We start from the raw sequence: 24219 nt of genomic DNA, 5'->3' as shown, positions 1-24219 counted from the left end.
TTGCTAAAACATTCCATTGGATTTATTACTCAAAAGTAAAAAAAAATGAAGCATATGTAGGTGGTATAAAAACTATGACAATAATTCATATTTAGATAAATAGTTTAGGTGGTTCATTGTAATGGTTATAAGGTTGTAAACAAAGATGGATTCATATTTTAGCTCAGATGAAAAAAATTGTGAAATACTCTTTCAAATCTGCTGATTCATTAAGAATTGTTTTATTTTATAGGAAAATAGAAATAGTGCAGTTTGCTAGCCGGACACGCCAACTCTTTGTTCGATTATTAGCTTTAGTAAAATGGGCTAATAATGCTGGCAAAGTGGAAAAATGTGCGGTGAGTTAAACTTCTGATTTTATTTAAGATAACTTTTTGGAATGTTAACTTACAATAGACACAGTTTCTAATTTTAGCTTTAATTTATATCTGCTGATTTTACTTACATGAGTAATCATTGCTATATGATAATGTATAATACATTTCTGTAGAAACTTAGTATTTGTTCATGGACACCTGATCAGAAAAAAACTGATCAGAAAAAAGGAGTAGGCAATATCTGAAGACATCATTACACTGCAAGATATTAAATATGAAACTTGAAGTAAAGGGGGAAAACAGCTTACATTTGTACCATTCCTTAGAGTTTGCAAATTACTCCCTAAATTTTGACTATTGATTCTTGACAACCCTCTGGTAATGGCAGAGTTGATATTTTCTTCTTATTTGACAGATGAGGATATAAAGTTCCTAGAAGTTAAATGACTTATTCAAGGTCATTGATCGATGAGCATTTATGAGTTCATTTGTTTATTCATCTACTCATTCTCCTAACCTTTATTGAGCACGGGGTATTGGGGATGGTGGATAGAGACTTAAATAAGGCACAGTCACTGCCCTTAAGAAGCTCATAAGCTTTTGACTGTTTAATCACTCTTGAATTCAGAGGGGTCATGTGTAGTGAATTCTACCAAAGGTGCTAAAATCTGTTTTTACCAAAAAAGTTTTAAGCTATGTTTAAGAAGTGTTAAGGAGGAAAAACATCAATAGGGATTTTGTGTTGTTAGCCTGTTGAGCTCATAACTTGGGGAGGATAGTGTAGTGTCCACAGAGGAGACATACAGTTACTCCCTCCTGTTTTACTTCAGTTGCTTCTAATGAAGAGCATGGAGTTCATATTGGAAAGGGTGGAGTAATTACTATAAAATGAATGAAGTCCTAAAATAATGAGAGCATTTATTCACTTTAAGATCAGCTTTCCAGGCTTAGCCCTGCAAGGCTAAGTAACCTAGCCACTGTCAATTGTATTTGGAAAGTGGGAAAACTGGGTAGATTCTCTAAGTAAGCTTGACACTGATGCTCAAATTTCTTTTTCCATTTACTTATGTAGTGACTTATAAGAATTTTACCAGTTTTTATAGGTGAAAGCAGAGAAACACCTTTACATTGGTTAAATTATATTCGAGTCATTTTTAAATTCTCTTAAGTTTATCAGAATTCCTGAATAAATAAAAATTAGCAGCTACTCAGTGTAGAAGTACCGTAATAAATTTATTTTTCATGCTCTGACAAGCTAAGTTGAAAATATTTTTATATAGTACTATTATATTTGTAAATCTATTGGGTTTTGCCTATTCCATAAAATTCCACTCCAGAAAGAAATTTAACACAATTGTATTTCTGCCTATGATTTCCTGACATCTCACCATTATTTTAGTCCACTGCATTTGCTGTCCTCAGTGTCACTAGGTTCTCTAATCATTAGACATAAAGCCTATATGAAAGTTGATAAAGTGAAAGAAGAAAAGAGGTTATGAAGAAGTTGGAGGATTTGAAATTCTAGAAAAATGTTATTTTAAGTTAAAAAAAAAAAACCTGATTTTCACTGAAGTTAATGTCAATTCCAGCTCTGCCAGCTAAGCCAATGACAAGACTGGTAGAATTCTGTAAGACACATTCTAGCCACATACTCTTTGTGTCTAGGAGCAAGCTATCATCCTTTCTGTATAACACAGATCAAAGTTTGTTTAGTGGGAGAATATTTTGTACCAAATACCATTTTCCTTACGGTGGCGGGGGGAAGATCCTTTTATTCATCTGTTTGTTGATGTGATTGGGAAATTAAAGTTTATAGACAGAAGGTCATTTGTACACTGTAAAGCATCATTCAAAGAATAGTTTTTATTGTAAATATTAATAAACAGACTTATTCCAAGCTTATTTATCAGAGAGTTTACAATTCACTTCGTTGTTTTGAAAATTTGGGCAGCAAGTCTAATGAATCTATTTTGGCTAAAATGAAGAAGCATAGTATAGTATTTCTTAAAAGCCTAAGGTTTCTTTTCAATAATTATTTAATTTGGGATAATGTTTTCTTAAAGATGTTCAAACTTTCAATGAAAAGTTATGTATTACTGAAGTGTATCAAATCCAAGTGTTCAGTTTTTCAAATCTGGTATTAAATCCCTAATTATATCATGGGTATTTGAATTACCTGTTTGATTCAACTGAGTTATGCTTCAGTAATAAAATATAAAATGAAATCCAAAACTCTTGGTTTTGATATTATATCATATTGTATTCATCTTTCATTAACTCATAGTATAGCATAGCATTCTTCTATTCATTTTTTGAATTGGCTTATCAGTAAGTCACGTTCTGAATATAGTCTCATATTTAACTTACATAAAGTTTTGTTATTTTTGTTTTGTGAATGTAGATACAGATATGTTTATGTGAGTGATAAAGTGCATCAGCTAGGGAATCAAAGGATTATTCATGTTTTTACACTTCTGTTCTCAACCGAATAATTATTTTACTAGTCTCATTAGAGGTTTTTAACAGATAATGATCTTTGGCTATGCCAGACGTATCATATGTATAGCTGAGTGTATAAATACAGCAGTCCCCGCTTATCCGTCAGGGAGATGTTCTAAGACTTCCAGTGGATGCCTGAAACTGTGGATAGGCCCAAACCCTATATATACTATATTTTTTCCTACACATACATACCTATGATAAAGTTTAATTTATAAATTAGGCACAGTAAGAGATTAACAACAATAATAATAAAATAGAACAATTATAACAGTGTACTGTAGTAAAAGTTACGTGAATGTGGTCTTTCTCAAAATATCTTATACTCTACTTACCCATCTTCTTGTGGTGATGTGAGATGATAAAATGCCTATGTGATGAGACAAGTGAGGTGAATGATGTAGGCATTGTGACATAGTGCTAGCCTACTATTGACCTGACAATACCTCAGAAAGAGGATCATCTGCTTCCAGACTGGTGTTCTGTGGGTAGTTGAAACTACAGATAAGGGGGAACTACTGTACACAGTTTATAGAACTCTGAGTAATGATAAAACATTCTGGATCAAGTTTTATCTAAGAAAAAGAGAAAATATCTCTCATTCTCCTAGAGTTTTTTAAAAAACAACTCAAGATATATTTAACTATATAATCCACCCATTTAAAATGTACAATTCAGTGGTATTTAGTATATTCATGGATAATTGCAGCTATCACCCCAGTCAATTTTAGAATATTTTTATGGCCTCAAAAAGAAAACCTGTACCCTTTAGCTGTCACCTGCAAGCGCCCCCCACTCCCCACCAGCCCTAAGTAACCACTAATCTTCTGTCTCCATGGATGTGCCTATTCTGAATATTTCATATAAATGGAATCATAATACGTGGTGTTTTGTGACTGATTTCTTTCACTTAGCATAATGCTAAGGTTCATCTATGTTGTAGCATGAAGCAGTACTTCATTCTTTTTTATATTTGATTTTATATTTGAAATGTATGGATCTACTGCACTTTATCCATTCATCAGTTAATGGACATTTAGGTCAGTTTTGGGCAATTATAAATGAGGTTGCTAGAAACATTCATGTATAAGTTTCTGTGTGGACGTATGTTTTCATTTCTCTTGGTTATATACCTAGGAGTGGAATGGCTGGGTCATAAGGTAACTATGTGTAATCACTTGAGGAGTTGTCAGACTGTTTTCCAAAATGGCTATACCATTTTGCATTACCACCAGCAGTGTATGAGGCTTCCTCATAGACTGTGTGAAGGTGGTAACTCATTGTGGTTTTGATTTGAATTTCTCTGATGACTATTGATATTGAACATCTTCTCATGAACTTTTGGCCATTTATATATATTTTCCTTAGAAAAATGTGTATTCAGTGCTCAGTTAAATTTTAAAGGAGAATATTATCAACTGTATTAACAACTGGTGTGTGAGTACTTAAAAAAAGAATTTGATGATCATTAGGAACATAGGTGGATTCACTAGTAAGTTACTCAAACCTGAAGTTTTATCTTTATTAGATTTCTAGGTCAAAGGGCGATAGCTGAAGCTAGTGTGTTTTGAGTTGAGCAAGGTAGTTTAGAGAGTGTTTCATTAATTGCCTATGTTTAAGGTGGAGCAGTATGGGCTGGATAAACTGTGGTACTTCACTAGAGTAGTGCATGTCTTCCTGGAGTGAGGTCTTGGGTGTTTTTTGGCCTTGGCTTTGGTCTGATAAGCATTTTTACAGTGTTCTGACTGAAGTGAGACTTGGGATGATCTAAAAAACCAGCTCAGAAGCTGAGAGAAGCAGGATTCAAGATGGTTTTAATATGTTGAAGTCAGACAGACTGCAGTCCTGCTTTAGGTTCAGGATAGGAAAGGGGACCTTGCTTGGTAGAGATTCACATACAAAAGGTCAAGGCCTTTTAAGTGACTCTAAGCTCACTATGTGCTAGCAGCATTGTGACTGCTAATAAGAAGTTAATGTTGGTGGCATTGGTAGACATCTATTTTAGCAGTCATAGAAGGCAGCACTTCTACTGGGTTATGCAGGTCTACCTAAGAGTTAGAAGAAAGGTTTTTGGTTTTTGGTTCTAGCTTCTCTGATTGTTGGATATCCTTGGGCAAGTATATTGACCTAAGCTTCAATTTTTCATATTTCTAAGGTGGTATAATTATCTGGTTTTGTCTATTTCTTAGATTTGTGAAAATCAGATAATAAAATTAGCGTGGAAGTACTGAGAAAATGTAGGGCATGGTGTTTGCCAGAGAAAGAGATACATAGTATTAACTCTGGATACAATGTTGTAAGTTGGCCACTGATAAATTGTAGCATTTCCAGGCAGAGGAGTAAGGATGGTAAGTTCCAAGAAATAGTTCTCAGCTCTGTGATGAGCTCTACTAGAAGTGCATTAAGTAGAAAACTGATGGAAAGGATTTCTGTACTGGGTGTGAAGTTGACCTAGGTCTCATAATGGACAATGTTTATCGAGTATTTTTTTGTGTTCTAGGCACTATTCTAAAGGTTTTATATGCGCAAACAACTTCATGAGATTGGAAATCTATTACCATCTCCATTTTACAGTTGAAAAAAACTGAGGCACAGAGAGGTTAAATTACTTGTCTAAGGTGATAGGGCTAGCAAGTTGCAGAATTAAAAATTGAGACCAAGGCAATCTGGATCCAGGTGTCCATGCTTTTAACTACTTTACTAACAAGTACTTCTAAAAGTCTGTAAGAGTAAAAAGCATTTTATTTTACTTATTTTTCCTAACTTCTGATATTATGTATGTGTAATGTTAAAGATGGAGAAACAAATTAGAAAACCTTTTACTTAAAGTGATAAAAAGTTACAATTTTAAAGTCAAATACAAAGGTATCAAATACTTTTTCTTCAAATTGCTAGGAATTTTTTGAGGAAATATTCTGAAATATGGAAATATCTTTATTAATTCCCCTTGAAGTTTACTTTGGAATGAACCAATAATATTTGAAGTGAAAAGCAGGTAGTTGTCAAGGAAGGTAAATACATTTACTCTTTGCTTTAAAGATGATCTCAAGCTTTTTAGATCAGCAAGCCATCCTCTTTGTGGACACAGCTGATCGCCTGGCCTCATTAGCTAGAGATGCCCTAGTCCATGCACGCCTGCCTAGTTTTGCCATCCCATATGCCATTGACGTACTGACTACTGGGTCTTATCCACGACTGCCCACCTGCATTAGGGTAAGTCCACTGCCCACCCCTCCCACCCCACCAGACCACCCTGTTCTTAAAAGTTGAAGGCTTTGGCACTGGATTCTACTCTGTTATTAAATAGCCCATCAAGAAACTGTTCTGTATTCTTAAAACAAGTATTTCATGTAGCTCACTTTTTTTCTCTATCCTAAAATTGTGGGGGTTTGAAATAAATTGAGGCCAGAATGTGAGTAACTATCAAAATGAGTGAATCATTTTTTGTGTGTGAGAGTGAACAGATGTACAAATATGACTTACATCTGTTTCAGATGTGAAACTACTGCATGCCAGTTGCTTTTTGGAAGTTTGTTTTTCTCTAATTTAATGTTGTGGTAGTTGTTTACTGACTTGGTGCTATTGTGTTTTATACTTTCAAGAAGTAGTGGAAGTCATCTAGTGACATTAAGGTGGGTTTCATAAATAGAGCATGAAGAAGATTGTGTTGCATTACCATCTTAGCTGGGTGGCTGGTGGAATAATTGGAATACTCAAGCACGATAGTAATCATCACTATTACTGGCTATAGATTGCAGAAATGAGAGTTGAGTTTCTCTTGGGTAAAGTAAGAAAATACTGTGTTAAGACAGGTACAGGTAAAAATTAAGCATCCTTATACATTATTTTAAAATCACTTAAATTCTTTTGTAGGATAAAATTATTCCTCCAGACCCAATTACCAAAATTGAGAAACAAGCCACCCTTCACCAGCTGAACCAGATTCTTAGACATAGGCTTGTAACCACAGATCTTCCTCCTCAGTTAGCAAATCTTACAGTTGGTATGTACCTAAAGTTTTTTTTTTTTTTAAGAATTGACTTTTTAGAATTTTTTTAGAAATAGCTTTTGGCATTTTATTCAAAGAAATATCATTATGAAGTTTTGACCTACAGTTCTTATGGTATTCGAATCTGTGACTTTGCCAGCCCTATCATTTCTCTTCAGTACCTGGAAATACAATGTTGCTATTTGAAGCTGGAGAGTGGGTGAGATCCCTTGGGGCTGGAGGAGACACAAAATCCCTGGATTGAGCCTCAAGAAAATACTGTTCATTGATGTTAGAAGAGTTGCCTTTAGTTTCTTTATGATCCGGATGCTGGCTACTGCTTAGCAGGAATGACTGAATTGTGACACTTTTGAAGGAACATTCAACATGTTTAAAATTTCTTATAACCAAAACTGAAAGTTCTAGGTTAGCAGGAAGCTGCTTATTTTCTAGCAAAGTATATACTTAATTCTTTTTCTAAAAGCAAATGGCCGAGTGAAGTTTCGAGTTGAAGGAGAATTTGAAGCCACCTTGACCGTGATGGGAGATGATCCTGATGTTCCATGGCGTCTTCTCAAGCTAGAAATTCTAGTCGAGGATAAGGAAACAGGAGGTGGGTGAATCATAAATACTGATTAAATCATAAGTATTGATTTAAGTGTTTGATGTTTTTATATTATTGAAACATTCTCACTAGCAATTTATCCTATAATTTGGAGCAGAGTTTATGATACTCTTGACTACCTACTAACCATAGAGGTTTCAATGTTTCTCAAGTATAATGTTCTGTAGTTTCCATAGATAACTTCAGTTTTTTTTTTAATTCATTGTCAGTTACTCTACTCTTCCTTAGTTGGTACTATAACTCTTTTCTGATTAACCACCTTCTTTTCTCCTGCCAATGAAAGATGGGAGAACCTTGGTTCATAGTATGCAAATCGACTTTATCCATCAGCTGGTGCAATCTAGGCTTTTTGCTGATGAGAAACCTCTTCAGGACATGTACAACTGCCTACGTATCCTTCTGAAATTTGAGACATGTATTTGTAAGGAATTTGTGTCTCCCTCTTCCCCCACATTCCTACTTGCTCCTAGTCCTGAACCATAGCAGCCTAGACTTCCTTTTCTACTTTTTTGGGCAGAAATGGGGCTGGGGAACTGGTCAATGTGAAGAGTAGTGATAAACCTGTGATAAACCAAGTTTTAAATATTACTTTGCAGGTAAGAACAAAAATGATGAGTTAGAAACAGTACTATTTGGTCTACCTGTGTTCTCTAAGCTATGATGAATTAAGGGTTAGCTTGGACAATGTAATTTGTTTAGATTAGTTAAAAGACCTTTTTCTAAAATTGTGCTACAAATTATTAACACTTTTTCAGGAAAGTCATTGGAGAAATAAAATTCCAGAGAGTTTTTTCATAGTCACCTTTTTGGAAATAGAGCTTTGGTTAAATTAAGTTGGCTTGTACTTTATTGGCTTTTGTGCTAATATATTAAATTGGCTTAACAAGATCCATCAGATTCTTTCTGCTTATCACTTCAGTTAGAAGTGCTACACTCTCAAACTCTAATGTTAATCCGAGAGCGGTGGGGAGACCTTGTGCAGGTGGAAAGATATCATGCTGGAAAGTGCCTCTCTCTCTCAGTTTGGAAGTAAGTAAAGTTGATGCTGGTGGGTTAAGCTTTGTGAATACTGTCTTTTTGTTTCTCTTTTCCTCTCATACATCTGATTTACTATATACCAGTAGCTGTGCACCTCTAGCAACATGATTTTGTATAGTAAGGTCCTGTGGTATCGTACAAACTACATAGGACAGCCATAACTGACACCTGTCTTAGAACATGGCATGTTTGAAATACGTAGACATCTATGTATTTGTACTAAGACTTACTTTTCTTTAAAAGTTAGATTACTCTGGGCTCGAATCCAATTGCTAAAAGATCATTGATTTAGATTGGTGGGTATTATTTTCAAAAACACTCTTCCTTATCACAGTTTTACATTTTGAATTGTGCCTTTAAAAATATTTTTTGGAGAGGCGGAGCCAACATGGCGGCGTGAGTAGGACAGTGGGAATCTCCTCCCAAAAACATATATACTTTTGAAAATACAACAAACCCAACTAGCCCTAAAAGAGAGACCAGAAGACGCAGGACAGTGGCCAGACTGCAGCTACACCAGCGAGAACCCAGCGCCTGGTGAAAGGGGTAAGATACAAGCCCCGGCCCGGCGGGACCCGAGCGCCCATCCCCCCAGCTCCCGGCGGGAGAACAATAGGCAGAGCGGGAGGGAGACGGAGCCCAGGACTGCCGAACACCCAGCCCCAGCCATCCGGGCCAGAGCGCAGACACAGTACATGCCCAGGGGGCCCTGGATACTGGGGGAACAGGGAGTAAGACCTCTGAGCGGGTGCCGAAGCTGATGCCCCTGTGACAAAGAAAAGCGGGGGCTTTTTGAAAGTCTTAAAGGGACAGGGACTTAACAGCTTGACGGAAACAACCCAGGTCACAGTACAGCAGCTGGAAATTACAGGGAAAACCGGGTGCACTAACCCCCTGGGCAACAGCTCTGAGACCCCTCACGGAGGCAAACAGTCAAGCAGCCCCCCCATCCATTACCCCACTGGGCGCTGCGAAAGCAGAGAGGCAGCCTGAGACAAATTCCGCCCACAGAAAGGGAAATTTCTCCCTTCCGGCCGGGCAAGACACAAAGACCCAGTCTACACGCAATTACCCAACACAAGCCACTAGGGGTCGCAGTTGTCCCAGTAAAGAAAGGCCAGTAGCAAGTGAAAATTTTGGCCCTCCCAGCTGACAGTCAATAGCACCTGTCAACATGAAAAGGCAAAAAAATATGATCCAGACAAGACTAACCCAGACAGCTTCGGCATCTGCTACATCTTCCCCTGAGAAGGAACCTGGGGAGATAGATTTAGCCAGTCTACCTGAAAAAGAATTCAAAACAAAAGTCATAACCATGCTGATGGACTTGCAGAGAAATATGCAAGAACTAAGGAAGGAGAATTCAGAAATAAAACAAGCTCTGGAAGGACTTCAAAACAGAATGGACGAGATGCAAGAGACCATTAATGGACTAGAAAACAGAGAACAGGAACGCAGAGAAGCTGATGCAGAGAGAGATAAAAGGATCTCCAGGAATGAAAGAATTTTAAGAGAGCTGAGTGATCAATCGAAAAGGAATAATATAAGAATCATAGGTATTCCAGAAGAAGTAGAGAGAGAAAAGGGGATAGAAAATGTCTTTGAAGAAATAATTGCTGAAAATTTCCCCAAACTAGGGGAAGAAATGGCCTCTCAGACCACAGAGGTACACAGAACTCCCATGACAAGGGATCCAAGGAGGGCAACACCAAGACACATAATAATTAAAATGGCAAAGATCAAAGACAAGGACAAAGTATTACAAGCAGCCAGAGAGAAAAAAAAGGTTACCTACGAAGGAAAACCCATCAGGCTATCATCAGACTTCTCAACAGAAACCCTACAGGCCAGAAGAGAATGGCATGATATACTTAATGCAATGAAACAGAAGGGCCTCGAACCAAGACTACTGTATCCAGCACGAATATCATTTAAATATGAAGGAGGGATTAAACAATTCCCAGACAAGCAAAAGTTGAGGGAATTTGCCTCCCATAAACCACCTCTACAGGGCATCCTACAGGGACTGCTCTAGATGGGAGCACTCCTAAAAAGAGCACACAACAAAACACCCAACATATGAAGAAGGGAGGAGGAGGAATGAGAAGGGAGAGAAATAAAGAATCATCAGACTGTGTTTATAATAGCTCAACAAGCGAGTTAAGTTAGACAGTAAGACAGTAAAGAAGCTAACCCTAAACCTTTGGTAACCACAAACTTAAAGCCTGCAATGGCAATAAATTCATACCTTTCAATAATCACCCTAAATGTAAATGGACTGAATGCACCAATCAAAAGCACAGAGTAATAGAATGGATAAAAAAGCAAGATCCATCCATATGCTGCTTACAAGAGACTCACCTCAAACCCAAAGACGCGCACAGACTTAAAGTCAAGGGATGGAAAAAGATATTTCATGCAAACAACAGAGAGAAGAAAGCAGGTGTTGCAATTCTGGTATCAGACAAAACAGACTTCAAAATAAAGAAAGTAACAAAAGACAAAGAAGGACATTACATAATGATAAAGGGCTTAGTCCATCAAGAGGATATAACCATTAAAAATATATATGCACCCAATACAGGAGCACCAACATACCTGAAACAAATATTAATAGAACTAAAGGAGGAAATCGAATGCAATGCATTCATTCTAGGAGACTTCAACACACCACTCACTCCAAAGGACAGATCCACCAGACAGAAAATAACTAAGGACACAGAGGCACTGAACAACACATTAGAACAGATGGACCTAATAGACATCTACAGAACTCTACATCCAAAAGCAACAGGATACACGTTCTTCTCAAGTGCACATGGAACATTCTCCAGAATAGACCACATACTAGGACACAAAAAGAGCCTCAGTAAATTCCAAAAGATTGAAATCCTACCAACCAACTTTTCAGACCACAAAGGCATTAAACTAGAAATAAACTGTTCAAAGAAAGCAAAAAGGCTCACAAACACATGGAGGCTAAACAACACGCTCCTAAATAATCAATGGATCAATGACCAAATCAAAATGGAGATCCAGCAATATATGGAAACAAATGACAACAACAACACTAAGCCCCAACTTCTGTGGGACACAGCAAAAGCAGTCTTAAGCGGAAAGTATATAGCAATCCAAGCATATTTAAAAAAGGAAGAGCAATCCCAAATGAACGGTCTAATGTCACAACTATCGAAATTGGAAAAAGAAGAACAAATGAGGCCTAAGGTCAGCAGAAGGAGGGACATAATAAAGATCACAGAAGAAATAAATAAAATTGAGAAGAATAAAACAATAGCAAAAATCAATGAAACCAAGAGCTGGTTCTTCGAGAAAATAAACAAAATAGATAAGCCTCTAGCCAGACTTATTAAGAGGAAAAGAGAGTCAACACAAATCAACAGTATCAGAAATGAGAAAGGAAAAATCACGACGGATCCCGCAGAAATACAAAGAATTATTAGAGACTACTATGAAAACCTATATGCTAAGAAGCTGGGAAACCTAGGAGAAATGGACAACTTCCTAGAAAAATACAACCTTCCAAGACTGACCCAAAAAGAAACAGAAAATCTAAACAGACCAATTACCAGCAACAAAATTGAAGCGGTAATCAAAAAACTACCAAAGAACAAAACCCCCGGGCCAGATGGATTTACCTCGGAATTTTATCAGACATACAGGAAGACATAATACCCATTCTCCTTAAAGTTTTCCAAGAAATACAAGAGGAGGGGATACTCCCAAACTCATTCTATGAAGCTAACATCACCCTAATACCAAAACCAGGCAAAGACACCACCAAAAAAGAAAACTACAGACCAATATCCCTGATGAACGTAGACGCAAAAATACTCAACAAAATTTTAGCAAACCGAATTCAAAAATACATCAAAACCATCGTACACCATGACCAAGTGGGATTCATCCCAGGGATGCAAGGATGGCACAACATTCGAAAGTCCATCAATATCATCCACCACATCAACAAAAAGAAAGACAAAAACCACATGATCATCTCCATAGATGCTGAAAAAGCATTTGACAAAGTTCAACATCCATTCATGATAAAAACTCTCAGCAAAATGGGAATAGAGGGCAAGTACCTCAACATAATAAAGGCCATCTATGAAAAACCCACAGCCAACATTATATTGAATAGCGAGAAGCTGAAAGCATTTCCGCTGAGATCGGGAACTAGACAGGGATGCCCACTCTCCCCACTGTTATTTAACATTGTACTGGAGGTCCTAGCCACGGCAATCAGACAAAACAAAAAAATACAAGGAATCCAGATTGGCAAAGAAGAAGTCAAACTGTCACTATTTGCAGATGACATGATACTGTACATAAAAAACCCTAAAGACTCCACCCCAGAACTACTAGAACTGATATCGGAATACAGCAAAGTTGCAGGATACAAAATCAACACACAGAAATCTGTGGCTTTCCTATATACCAACAATGAACCAACAGAAAGAGAAATCAGGAAAACAACTCCATTCACTATTGCATCAAAAAAAATAAAATACCTAGGAATAAACCTAACCAAAGAAGTGAAAGACTTATATTCTGAAAACTACAAGTCACTCTTAAAAGAAATTAAAGGGGACACTAACAGACGGAAACGCATCCCATGCTCATGGCTAGGAAGAATTAATATCGTCAAAATGGCCATCCTGCCCAAAGCAATATACAGATTTGATGCAATCCGTATGAAACTACCAGCAACATTCTTCAGTGAACTGGAACAAATAATTCAAAAATTCGTATGGAACCACCAAAGACCCCGAATAGCGAAAGCAATCCTGAGAAAGAAGAATAAAGTAGGGGAGATCTCACTCCCCAACTTCAAGCTCTATTATAAAGCCATAGTAATCAAGACAATTTGGTACTGGCACAAGAACAGAGCCACAGACCAATGGAACAGACTAGAAATCCAGACATTAACTCAGACATATATGGTCAATTAATATTTGATAAAGGAGCCATGGACATACAATGGGGAAATGACAGTCTCTTCAACAGATGGTGCTGGCAAAACTGGACAGCTACATGTAGGAGAATGAAACTGGAACATCGTCTAACCCCATATACAAAAGTAAACTCAAAATGGATCAAAGACCTGAATGTAAGTCATGAAACCATTAAACTCTTGGAAGAAAACATAGGCACAAACCTCTTAGACATAAACATGAGTGACCTCTTCTTGAACGTATCTCCCCGGGCAAGGAAAACAACAGCAAAAATGAACAAGTGGGACTATATTAAGCTGAAAAGCTTCTGTACAGCAAAAGACACCATCAATAGAACAAAAAGGAACCCTACAGTATGGGAGAATATATTTGAAAACGACACATCTGATAAAGGCTTGACGTCCAGAATATATAAAGAGCTCACACGCCTCAACAAACAAAAAACAAATAACCCAATTAAAAAATGGGCAGAGGAACTGAACAGACAGTTCTCCAAAAAAGAAATACAGATGGCCAACAGACACATGAAAAGATGCTCCACATCGCTAATTATCAGAGAAATGCAAATTAAAACTACAGTGAGGTATCACCTCACACCAGTAAGGATGGCTGCCATCCAAAAGACAAACAACAACAAATGTTGGCGAGGCTGTGGAGAAAGGGGAACCCTCCTACACTGCTGGTGGGAATGTAAACTTGTTCAACCATTGTGGAAAGCAGTATGGAGGTACATCAAAATGCTCAAAACAGACATACCATTTGACCCAGGAATTGCACTCCTAGGAATTTACCCTAAGAATGCAGCAATCAAGTATGAGAAAGACCAATGTACCCCTATGTTTATCGCAGCACTATTTACAATAGCCAAGAATTGGAAGCAACCTAAATGTCCATCGATAGATGAATGGATAAAGAAGATGTGGTACATATACACAATGGAATACTACTCAGCCATAAGAAAAGGGCAAATCCAACCATTTGCAGCAACATGGATGGAGCTGGAGGGTATTTTGCTCAGTGAAACAAGCCAAGCAGAGAAAGAGAAATACCAAATGATTTCACTCATCTGTGGAATATAAGAACAAAGGAAAAACTGAAGGAACAAAACAGCAGCAGAATCACAGAACTCAAGAATGGACTAACAGGTACCAAAGGGAAAGGGACTGGGGAGGATGGGTGGGTAGGGAGGGATAAGGGGGGGCATAAAAAGAGGGGTATTAAGATTAGCATCCATAGCGGGGTGGGAGAAAGGGGAGGGCTGTACAACACAGAGAAGACAAGTAGTGATTCTACAGCAGGTTGCTACGCTGATGGACAGTGACTGTAAAGGAGTAGATAGGGGGGACCTGGTATAGGGGAGAGCCTATTAAACAAAGTATTCGTCATGTAAGTGTAGATTAATAATTAAAAAAAAAAATGCAGTTCCTATGTGGTGACCTCTAATGAGTTCTACACAATGATATAAAGGGCATATAAAAGTGTAGGCAAAGGGTCTGTTTGTGTTTATACAGAGGACCAAAGCCTAATTTGGCTACCCCGAAAATGAACTAAGATACGATATGAAAAAGAACTTCCAACATCAGCACTCTCGGGAAGACTCATGACAGAAGATGATCAGAAAAAAAAAAAAAAAAAAAAAAAAAAAAACTTCAACAAAGATCCACGCACTGTCACAGGTGTAGATGCACTCATCCCACCAGTTCCTTGACTTGCCATCGGAAAGATGAAGGAGATATCTAAGCTGGCCTGTGCATACAGTAAAACAAAAATTGGACTGGATCTATACTGTTGGAACTCAACCAAGAATTAGGAGAAGTGCAAATTGTAGCACTCCAAAATCTTACAACCACAGACTATTTATCATTAAAAGAACATATGGGATATGAACAGTCCCCAGGAATGGGGTGTTCTAGTTTATCTGAATTCTCTCAGACTGTTTAAGTTCAGTCGGTCAATATCCACCATATCATAGATAAGTTTTCACAAATGCCTAAGGTGCCTAACTGGTTTTCTTGGTTTCACTGGAGATGGCTGGTAATTACAGGTATGCTTTGGTTAGGTAACTATATTCCTATTATGTTAATGTGTGTGCACAATTTAATTAGTTGTTTAAAACCTATATATGCTGAAGTTACTCTACAAGAAGATATGTCAAAGAAATAATCAATCTTCCCAGGTTTTCTTCTGCCTGCTACTTCTATAGCTTTTCTTCTTCCTACCTAATCACAACCTTTAAATAGAACTCGTGTCACATGTCGAATTTACCGAGTATCATAATTCCTCCAAGTGGTAAAGACACCTCAAGACAAATGCTGGGCATAGAAGCCACAGGGTATAAATATGCAAAGAAGTAAAAAGCTAACCTTTTCAAACAATAAGGCTTCTCTCTCACTTACCAACTTAACATTTCCCTGTATGGCCCCGGAAGATGACTGGTTAGCCAGAGACGGGTAAGATTCCTCAAGGGAGGAACAACCTAAGACAGGCACAGTCGCAGGGGGCCATCTGGTGAGAAAATGGGGAGCAGCAGAGGTGAGGCTTAGAACCTCCCCCCTCATGTTCTGAGAGAAATCTTTGGCATACATGGATGTTTATTGCCCTCATCTAGCTCGGATTAACACATAGTCTACAGGCACACACCTGATCATCTACATTTGCTCTCTTACAACACTAAACTCTGTTTTCTACCTTTATCTTGTATCTACCTACCACTTCAGCATTTTATTAAAAATAATAATAATAGAGAAATGTGGTATCCACATATAAATCAAGTTTAAAAATCAAATGAATATTCATATTTGAACTGACTGTGTATAGTTCATAATGCATGAACAAAACCGAAAGCTTCTGTTATGACTGCCCTTGCACTGTTCACCATGTAACTTATTCACTATGTAAGAATTTGTACTCCATGTAAGAATTTGTTCGTTATGCATCAGAAGATTGGAGACTGACGAAAATTAGGCTTGGGGTGGATTAATGATTGTGCATTGAGTATTGACCCCCCTATACAGAAATTTATTGTGGTTAACAACTATTTGATCAATAAATATGAGAGATGCCCTCACAAAAAATAAAATAAAATAAAAATAAAATAAAAAAATATTTTTTGGTATTCTTCAGCCACAAAAAATAATGAAATCTTGTCATCTGCAACAACATGGATGGACCTAGAGGGTATTATGCTAAGGGAAATAAATCAGAGAAAGACAAGTACCTGTGATTTCATTTATATGTGGAGTCTAAACAAACAACAACAAAACAGAAATAGCCTCATAAATACAGAGAACAAACTTGTGGCTGCTAGAGGGGAGAAATATGGGGGGGAATAGATGATGGGGATCATGAGGTACAAGCTTCCAATTATAGAATAAATAAGTCATGGGGATGAAAAGTACAGCATAGGAAATATAGTTAATAATACTGTAATAACTTTGTATGGTAACAGATGCTAACTATATTTACCATGAGCATTTCACAATGTATATGTGTCAAATCACTGTGTGGCACACCTGAAACTAATATAATATAATATCAAACAAATAATAAAATCTTTTTTGGGGAAAGTTTTGGAAGAGAATCGGTATCAAGCTGTTCACAGTCTCCGATTCCCTGTTTGAATTTTGATTCCTATTTTCTGTAAAGGAATCAGAGATGAATAGACACCACTTAGAAGACAGGGTATTTTGTCCTGGAGTTTTTGGTTTGTAAGCATGTATTTTGTTTAAAAATTTTTTAAAATGTGTTTTTTTTAAATAAAGTCATCAAATTTTGTGTTGGATTATAGAATAACTGTCTTCCCAATATTAATTTATTTAACCCTCCACAGGCAATGAGGGTCTGCCGTGTCCTAGGCCCTGGTTAAGGTGCACAATAAATTTTGTCTCTATTTTATTCAGAATGTTAACAGGCTGTGTTCAAAAAAAATCATTAATATTTCTTTTTTCTCTTTAGTCAACAGGTTCTTGGGAGAAAAACTGGGACAGCATCTGTTCACAAAGTTACAATTAAAATTGATGAGAATGATGGCTCTAAGCCTTTACAGATTTTTCATGATCCTCCTTTGCCAGGTTCTGATTCCAAGTTAGTAGAAAGAGCCATGAAGGTAAAAGATCTCAATATATTTTAATATTGGTTTGATTAAATGAATATAATGTAACTTACCATTTATACTTAGACTTTTAGCACAAATTCTTTAAAATACGTAATTGTTCTGAAACCTTTTATGAAACTTGTTTTAAAGTAATGTTATGCTTCTACATTTGTTCTTTAACATCTAATATTATAATGTAAAATTTTTAAGATGTTCTTTGAAAGTTTGTAATTTAAATGAGATCACCATTTCATTTTTAAGGTCCACCATTTAATCACAATAACTGATACATATAGTATCTTGATCTATACTTGCCAAAATATTGACTATAGTCCTTAAGCTACAAGTGCCATATGAGTTTTCTTTAACTTTGCTTTTTTTTTACTGATTACCACTTAATCAGTGTGATTCTAAAAGGAAGTATCTCAAAGCACAATAGTCTACTCTAAGTCTTTTAAAGTAAAAATGTTTAAATTGTACATACAGTTCTGTTGTTCTTGTTTATGCAGATTGATCACTTATCAACAGAAAAACTCCTGATTGACAGCATCCATGCACGAGCTCATCAGAAACTCCAGGAACTGAAGGCCATTCTTAGAGGTTTCAATGCCAATGAAAACTGTAGGTTCTTTTAAATTGGCATTTCTGTCTTTTGTTTAAATCAGTGTCTACATTAATTTTATGAAGGGTCTTTCTTACTATGACTTTTTTCCTGATATACTTGTTTTGTTGTGGAGAGTAGGCATTTCTGCATTTTTACTTGTGATCTATTGAGTTTGTCCCGACTTTTCCCTTATTTTCTTCTTTCTTATTTGGGTTGGCCCTGTTTTTGAAATGTATGTGTATTTTGAAATGTATGCATATGAAACTGAAGGGCAGCTTAACATTTTAATATGAATCTTACTTATTTTAGTTCTTCTAAGAACAGCTTTGCAAATATTTATAACATATTTATAAAATATGCCTCTTTGAGTGATGCAGAATTTATCACTTAAAAAAAATTTTTTTGAATTGTTAATGCATTAGCAGGATTCCAAATATGAAACACAGATATGCATACATAGTGAAAAATCTTCTAAGTATAACTCAGAGTTCTGGGGGACAATCATTCAGAAAGGAAGTGCTTTCATGCTATGAGTATAGTTTCACAGTATCATCATGAACATACTTACTATCCCAACCCCAGTTGTTGTCCATGATTACCTTTTGCCCACAGTGAACAGCCTTTTGTTAAGATGATATATGTGAAGTGCCATATAAATACGAAGTCTTAGTAGCACTAGTAGCAAAGGTAATGCCATTCATCACAGAACCCAGCTCAATCCATTATACTTAAAAAAGCAGCTTCTTAGATATGGACTGGTATCACTGGATTAAAATCACTTTGACAAATTACATAAAAACACTGCCTGAAGAAAAGACATAAAGTCAGGAAAGTAAATTTGTATTTAGAATACAGTATTCATTCAAGGGAAGTGAAAGAATAGAGGTGAAAAAAAGGGTCTAAGATAAGCTAAAGACTTAGAGGAAGGGTAGCTTAATTAACAAAAATGCAATATGGGCCTTAAAGAAATAAAGGGTATACCAGATATCTGGTGAATGTAGTGGTTAAATCTATTTTGAGGGGGCATGTCCATTGGCCCCATCAGGGCTTACCATTAGATTCATCAGATCCCAATAATTTTAATTAAAGATGAAGTGGAGTTAACCACACTGACCCCCCACCCCAAACATTTTAATCCCTGAGGCCAAGATGTTCAATACAGACCTAATACTATGGTTGAAAAGTATAAATGAAATTCTCTTTAGGGTTAGAAGCACACTTTATAACCCTCCCCACCTTTCGTTCTTTTTTTTTTTAAGCTTTGAAATATAATTGACATACAATTCACTCATTCATTGGTTTTTAATGTACTCAAGAAGTTGTGCAACCATCACCACAGTCTAATTGTGGAACATTTTAATCATCCCAAAAAGAAACCCTATACCCATTAGCAGTCGCTCCCCATTCACTTCTTCCCCCAGCCCCTGGCAACCACTGATATACTTTCTGTCTTTATAGAATTGCCTGTTCTAGACATTCTGGATAAATGAAATCATGTAATGTGTGGTCTACCACATATTGTTGTTAGCGTAATGTTTTTGAGGTTTGTCCATATTACAGCATGTTTCAGTACTTTGTTTTTATTGTCAAATAATCCATTGTATGGATATACTACATTTTGTTTATCCATTCATTATTGATGGGGTTGTTTCTACTTTTTTTGCCTATGATGAATAATGCTGCTATGAACATTCGTGTACCAGTTTTTGTGTGGACTTATGTTGTCATTTCTCTTGGATATATGCCTAGGAGTGGAATGGCTGGGCCATACGTTAACTGTGTGTTTTATCTTTCGGCATGTCTATAACACCACTTTATAATCCCACCAGTAGTGTGTGAAAGTTCTAGTTTCTCTACATCCTTACCAACACAGAGTGTCTTCTTGTTTCTAGCCATTCTGGTGGGTGTGGTATCTCATTGTGGTTTTGATTTGCATTTCCCTAATGATTGTTGAGCATCTTTTTGTATATCTTCTTTGGAGCAATGTCTGTCTCCATCCTTTGCCCATTTTATAATCACATTATTTATCTTTTTATTATTATGTTAAGAGTTCTTTGTGTTTTTCTGATTAAGTCCCTTTTTATAGATCATGATTTGCAAGAATTTTCTCTCATTCTGTGGGTTGTCTTTTCACTTTATGATATTGTTTATAACACTAAAGTTTTTAATTTCGATAATGTCCAATTTGTCTTTTTTTCTTTCATTGCTTGTGCCTTTGGTATCATACCTATAGAATCCATTTCTTAACTCAAGAACATGAAGATGTGCTTCTGTTTTCTTCTAAGAGTTTTGTAGCTTTAGCTCTTACATTTAACATTTAGATTACTTTTAATGTTCGTGCATGGTGTGAGGCAGGGATCCAGCTGCATTCTTTTGTGTGGGGATATGCAGTTGTCCTAGCAACATTTGTTGAAAAGACATTTTTTTCTTCACTTAGTTGTCTTGGCACCTTTGTTGAAATTCCCCTTCTATTCTTAAAGAAGACTTTTAAGTATTTTTGCAATCTTAATTTTTCTAATTTCTCAAAATAGTAAAATTCTAAAATTTCATTTGTTGGGATTGCAGAAAATAGGGGTTTGTGATATTCTGATAGGCTATGGTTTACTTTAGCTGTAAACAAGGCTTAGTAAGTAAAAAACTCAGTATGGTTGCCCAGGGGATATTTAAATTTAGTTGACCCTAGAACAATGCAGAAGTTAGGGGCCACATCTTCCCTCCTTCTCTCACCCTTGGCACAGTTGAATTTCCAGGTATAACATTTGACTCCCCAAAAAGGTAACCACTAATAGCCTACTGTTGACCAGAAGCCCTACTGATAACATAATTGATTAACACATACTTTGCATGTTATGTGTATCATATACTGTATTCTTATAAAAAAGTAAGTTAGAGGAGAGAAGGTATTTTTTCAAATTGTTGCAAATCTCCAAACAAAAAATTTTCAATACATTTATTGAAGAAAAATTTGGCATATCAGTGGACCCATTTAAGCTCAAACCTTTGTTGTTTCCATAGAATAGTTTTGTGTGCTGTTTGTGTAAGTTGTGAAGATTTTTCTTTAACAGCATTTTGTAGAGATGTCACTCCTTGAGTAGCCAGAAGATCTGAGCTCAGCTGCATGCTCTTGAATAAGTCATACTCTTTGAGCCCCATTCTCTTCATCTGTAATTTGACAATGATAGTGCAGGCTCTTCCTAGATCTCTAACCATAGTGGGGGTGGGGGTTGCTACAGCAGTGGTCTTCAAGCCCTAGGTGTCTGTAGAGACCATAGTTTTAGAGAATGGTGCTTTGGAGACCATGGTTTGGAGGGGATGGGACTCTTGCCCGTGGGGTTGGACCCCTCAGTCTGGCTTTAATCTGAACAGTTCTGGAATGTGGACTGCTATAGGAAAGGATCTCCTGACCCACCATTTTAGGACATAATGCTTTAACTTGTTCTGTTTTTTCTTTATTTTGGTATCATTAATCTACAATTACATGAGGAACATTATGTTTACTAGGCTCCCCCCTTCACCAAGTCCCCCCCAAAAACCCTATTACACTCACTGTCCATCAGCGTAGTAAGATGCTGTAGAGTCACTACTTGTCTTCTCTGTGTTGCACGTCCATCCCCGTGCCCCCACCCCCCCCATTATACATGCTAATTGTAATGCCTCCTTTCTTTTTCACCCCCTTATCCCTCCCTTCCCACCCATCCTCCCAAGTCCCTTTCCCTTTGGTAATTGTTAGTGCATTCTTGGGTTCTGTGAGTCTGCTGCTGTTTTGTTCCTTCAGCTTTTTCTTTGTTTTTTTTTTTAAATTTAATTTTGGTATCATTAATCTACAATTACATGAAGGACATTATGTTTACTAGGCTCCCCCCTTCACCAAGTCCCCCCACCACATCCCCGTTCACAGTCACTGTCCATCAACATAGTAAGATGCTGTAAAATCACTACTTGTCTTCTCTGTGTTGCACAGCCCTCCCCGTGCCCCCCCAACAGTGTACATGCTAATCGTAATGCCCCCTTTCTTTTCTTCCTGCCCTTATCCCTCCCTTCCCACCCGTCCTCCCCAGTCCCTTTCCCTTTGGTAACTATTAGTCCATTCTTGGGTTCTGTGCTTCTGCTGCTGTTTTGTTCCTTCAGTTTTCTTTTGTTCTTATACTCCACATATGAGTGAAATCATTTGGTACTTGTCTTTCTCCGCCTGGCTTATTTCACTGAGCATAATACCCTCTAGCTCCATCCATGTTGTTGCAAATGGTAGGATTTGTTTTCTTCTTATGGCTGAGTAATATTCCATTGTGTATATGTACCACATCTTCTTTATCCATTCATCTACTGATGGACACTTAGGTTGCTTCCATTTCTTGGCTATTGTAAATAGTGCTGCGATAAACATAGGGGTGCATGTGTCTTTTTCAAATTGGGCTGCTGCATTCTTAGGGTAAATTCTTGAAGTGGGATTCCTGGGTCAAATAGTATTTCTATTTTGAGCTTTTTGAGGAACCTCCATACTGCTTTCCACAATGGTTGAACTAATTTACATTCCCACCAGCAGTGTAGGAGGGTTCCCTTTTTCCACAAACTCACCAACATTTGTTTCTTTTGGATGGTGGTCATCCTTACTGGCATGAGGTGATATCTCATTGTGTTTTTAATTTGCATTTCTCTGATGACTAGCAATGTGGAGCATCTTTTCATGTGTCTGTTGGCCATCTGAATTTCTTCTTTGGAGAACTGTCTGTTCAGCTCCTCTGCCCATTTTTTAACTGGATTATTTGCTGTTTGTTTGTTGAGGTGTGTGAGCTCTTTATATATTTTGGATGTCAACCCCTTATTGAATATGTCATTTATGAATATATTCTCCCATACTGTAGGATTCCTTTTTGTTCTATTGATGGTGTCCTTTGCTGTACAGAAGCTTTTCAGCTTGATGTAGTCCTACTTGTTCATTTTTGCTTTTGTTTCCCTTGCCCGGGGAGATATGTTCATGAAGAAGGCGCTCATGTTTATGTCCAAGAGATTTTTGCCTATGTTTTTTTCTAAGACTTTTATGGTTTTATGACTTACATTCAGGTCTTTGATCCATCTCGAATTTACTTTTCTGTATGGGGTTAGACAATGATCCAGTTTCATTCTCTTACATGTAGCTGTCCAGTTTTGCCAACACCAACTGTTGAAGAGGCTGTCATTTCCCCATTGTATATCCATGGCTCCTTCATTGTATATTAATTGACCATATATGTTTGGGTTAATGTCTGGAGTCTCTATTCTGTTCCACTGGTATGTGGGTCTGTTCTTGTGCCAGTAGCAAATTGTCTTGATTACTGTGGCTTTGTAGTAGAGCTTGAAGTTGGAGAGTGAGGTTCCCCCTGCCCCACTTTATTCTTCCTTCTCAGGATTGCTTTGGCTATTTGGGGTCTTTGGTGGTTCCATATGAATTTTTGAACTATTTGTTTCCGTTTGTTGAAGAATGCTGTTGGTAATTTGATAGAGATTGCACTGAATCTGTAGATTGCTTTGGGCCGGATGGCCATTTTGACAATTATTCTTCCTAGCCAAGTGCATGGGATGAGTTTCCATTTGTTAGTGTCCTCTTTAATTTCTCTTAAGAATGTCTTGTAGTTTTCAGGGTATAGGTCTTTCACTTCCTTAGTTAGCTTTATTCCTACGTATTTTATTATTTTTGATGCAAATGTGAATGGAATTGTTTTCCTGATTTCTCTTTCTATTAGTTCATTGTTAGTGTATAGGAAAGCAACAGATTTGTGTGTATTAATTTTGTATCCTGCAACTTTGCTGAATTCGGATATTAGTTCTAGTAGTTTTGGAGCGGAGTCTTTATAGAGTTTTTTATGTACAATATCATGTCATCTGCAAACAGTGACAGTCTGACTTCTTTTTTTACCAATCTGGATTCCTTGTATTTCTTTATTTTGTCTGATTGCCATGGCTAGGACCTCCAGTACTATGTTGAATAACAGTGGGGAGAATGGGCATCCCTGTCTTGTTCTCAATCTTAGAGGAAAAGCTTTCAGCTTCTCACTGTTCAGTATGATGTTGTCTGAGTGTGTATCATATATTGGCTTTATTATGT

At 37.0% G+C, this 24219-nt stretch overlaps 1 protein-coding gene across 2 annotated transcripts in view; it reads left to right on the top strand.

Annotated features, from left to right (window-relative positions):
* The window catches only part of MED14 (mediator complex subunit 14), a 79681-nt gene that overhangs the window by 6777 nt on the left and 48685 nt on the right, over positions 1 to 24219 (top strand). For both annotated transcript variants that reach the window (XM_036895347.2, XM_036895346.2), the window contains exons 3-10: positions 233 to 338; positions 5856 to 6029; positions 6690 to 6819; positions 7289 to 7417; positions 7713 to 7820; positions 8326 to 8458; positions 17395 to 17545; positions 18043 to 18154. In XM_036895347.2, the coding sequence (XP_036751242.1) occupies positions 233 to 338; positions 5856 to 6029; positions 6690 to 6819; positions 7289 to 7417; positions 7713 to 7820; positions 8326 to 8458; positions 17395 to 17545; positions 18043 to 18154 (1043 nt within the window). The remainder of the gene's footprint in view (positions 1 to 232; positions 339 to 5855; positions 6030 to 6689; positions 6820 to 7288; positions 7418 to 7712; positions 7821 to 8325; positions 8459 to 17394; positions 17546 to 18042; positions 18155 to 24219) is intronic.

Source organism: Manis pentadactyla, chromosome X, assembly GCF_030020395.1.
Source record: "Manis pentadactyla isolate mManPen7 chromosome X, mManPen7.hap1, whole genome shotgun sequence".
Lineage (NCBI taxonomy): Eukaryota > Metazoa > Chordata > Mammalia > Pholidota > Manidae > Manis > Manis pentadactyla.
The sequence above is the reverse complement of the archived record's forward strand: the minus strand, read 5'-3'. Positions and strand labels throughout refer to the sequence as shown.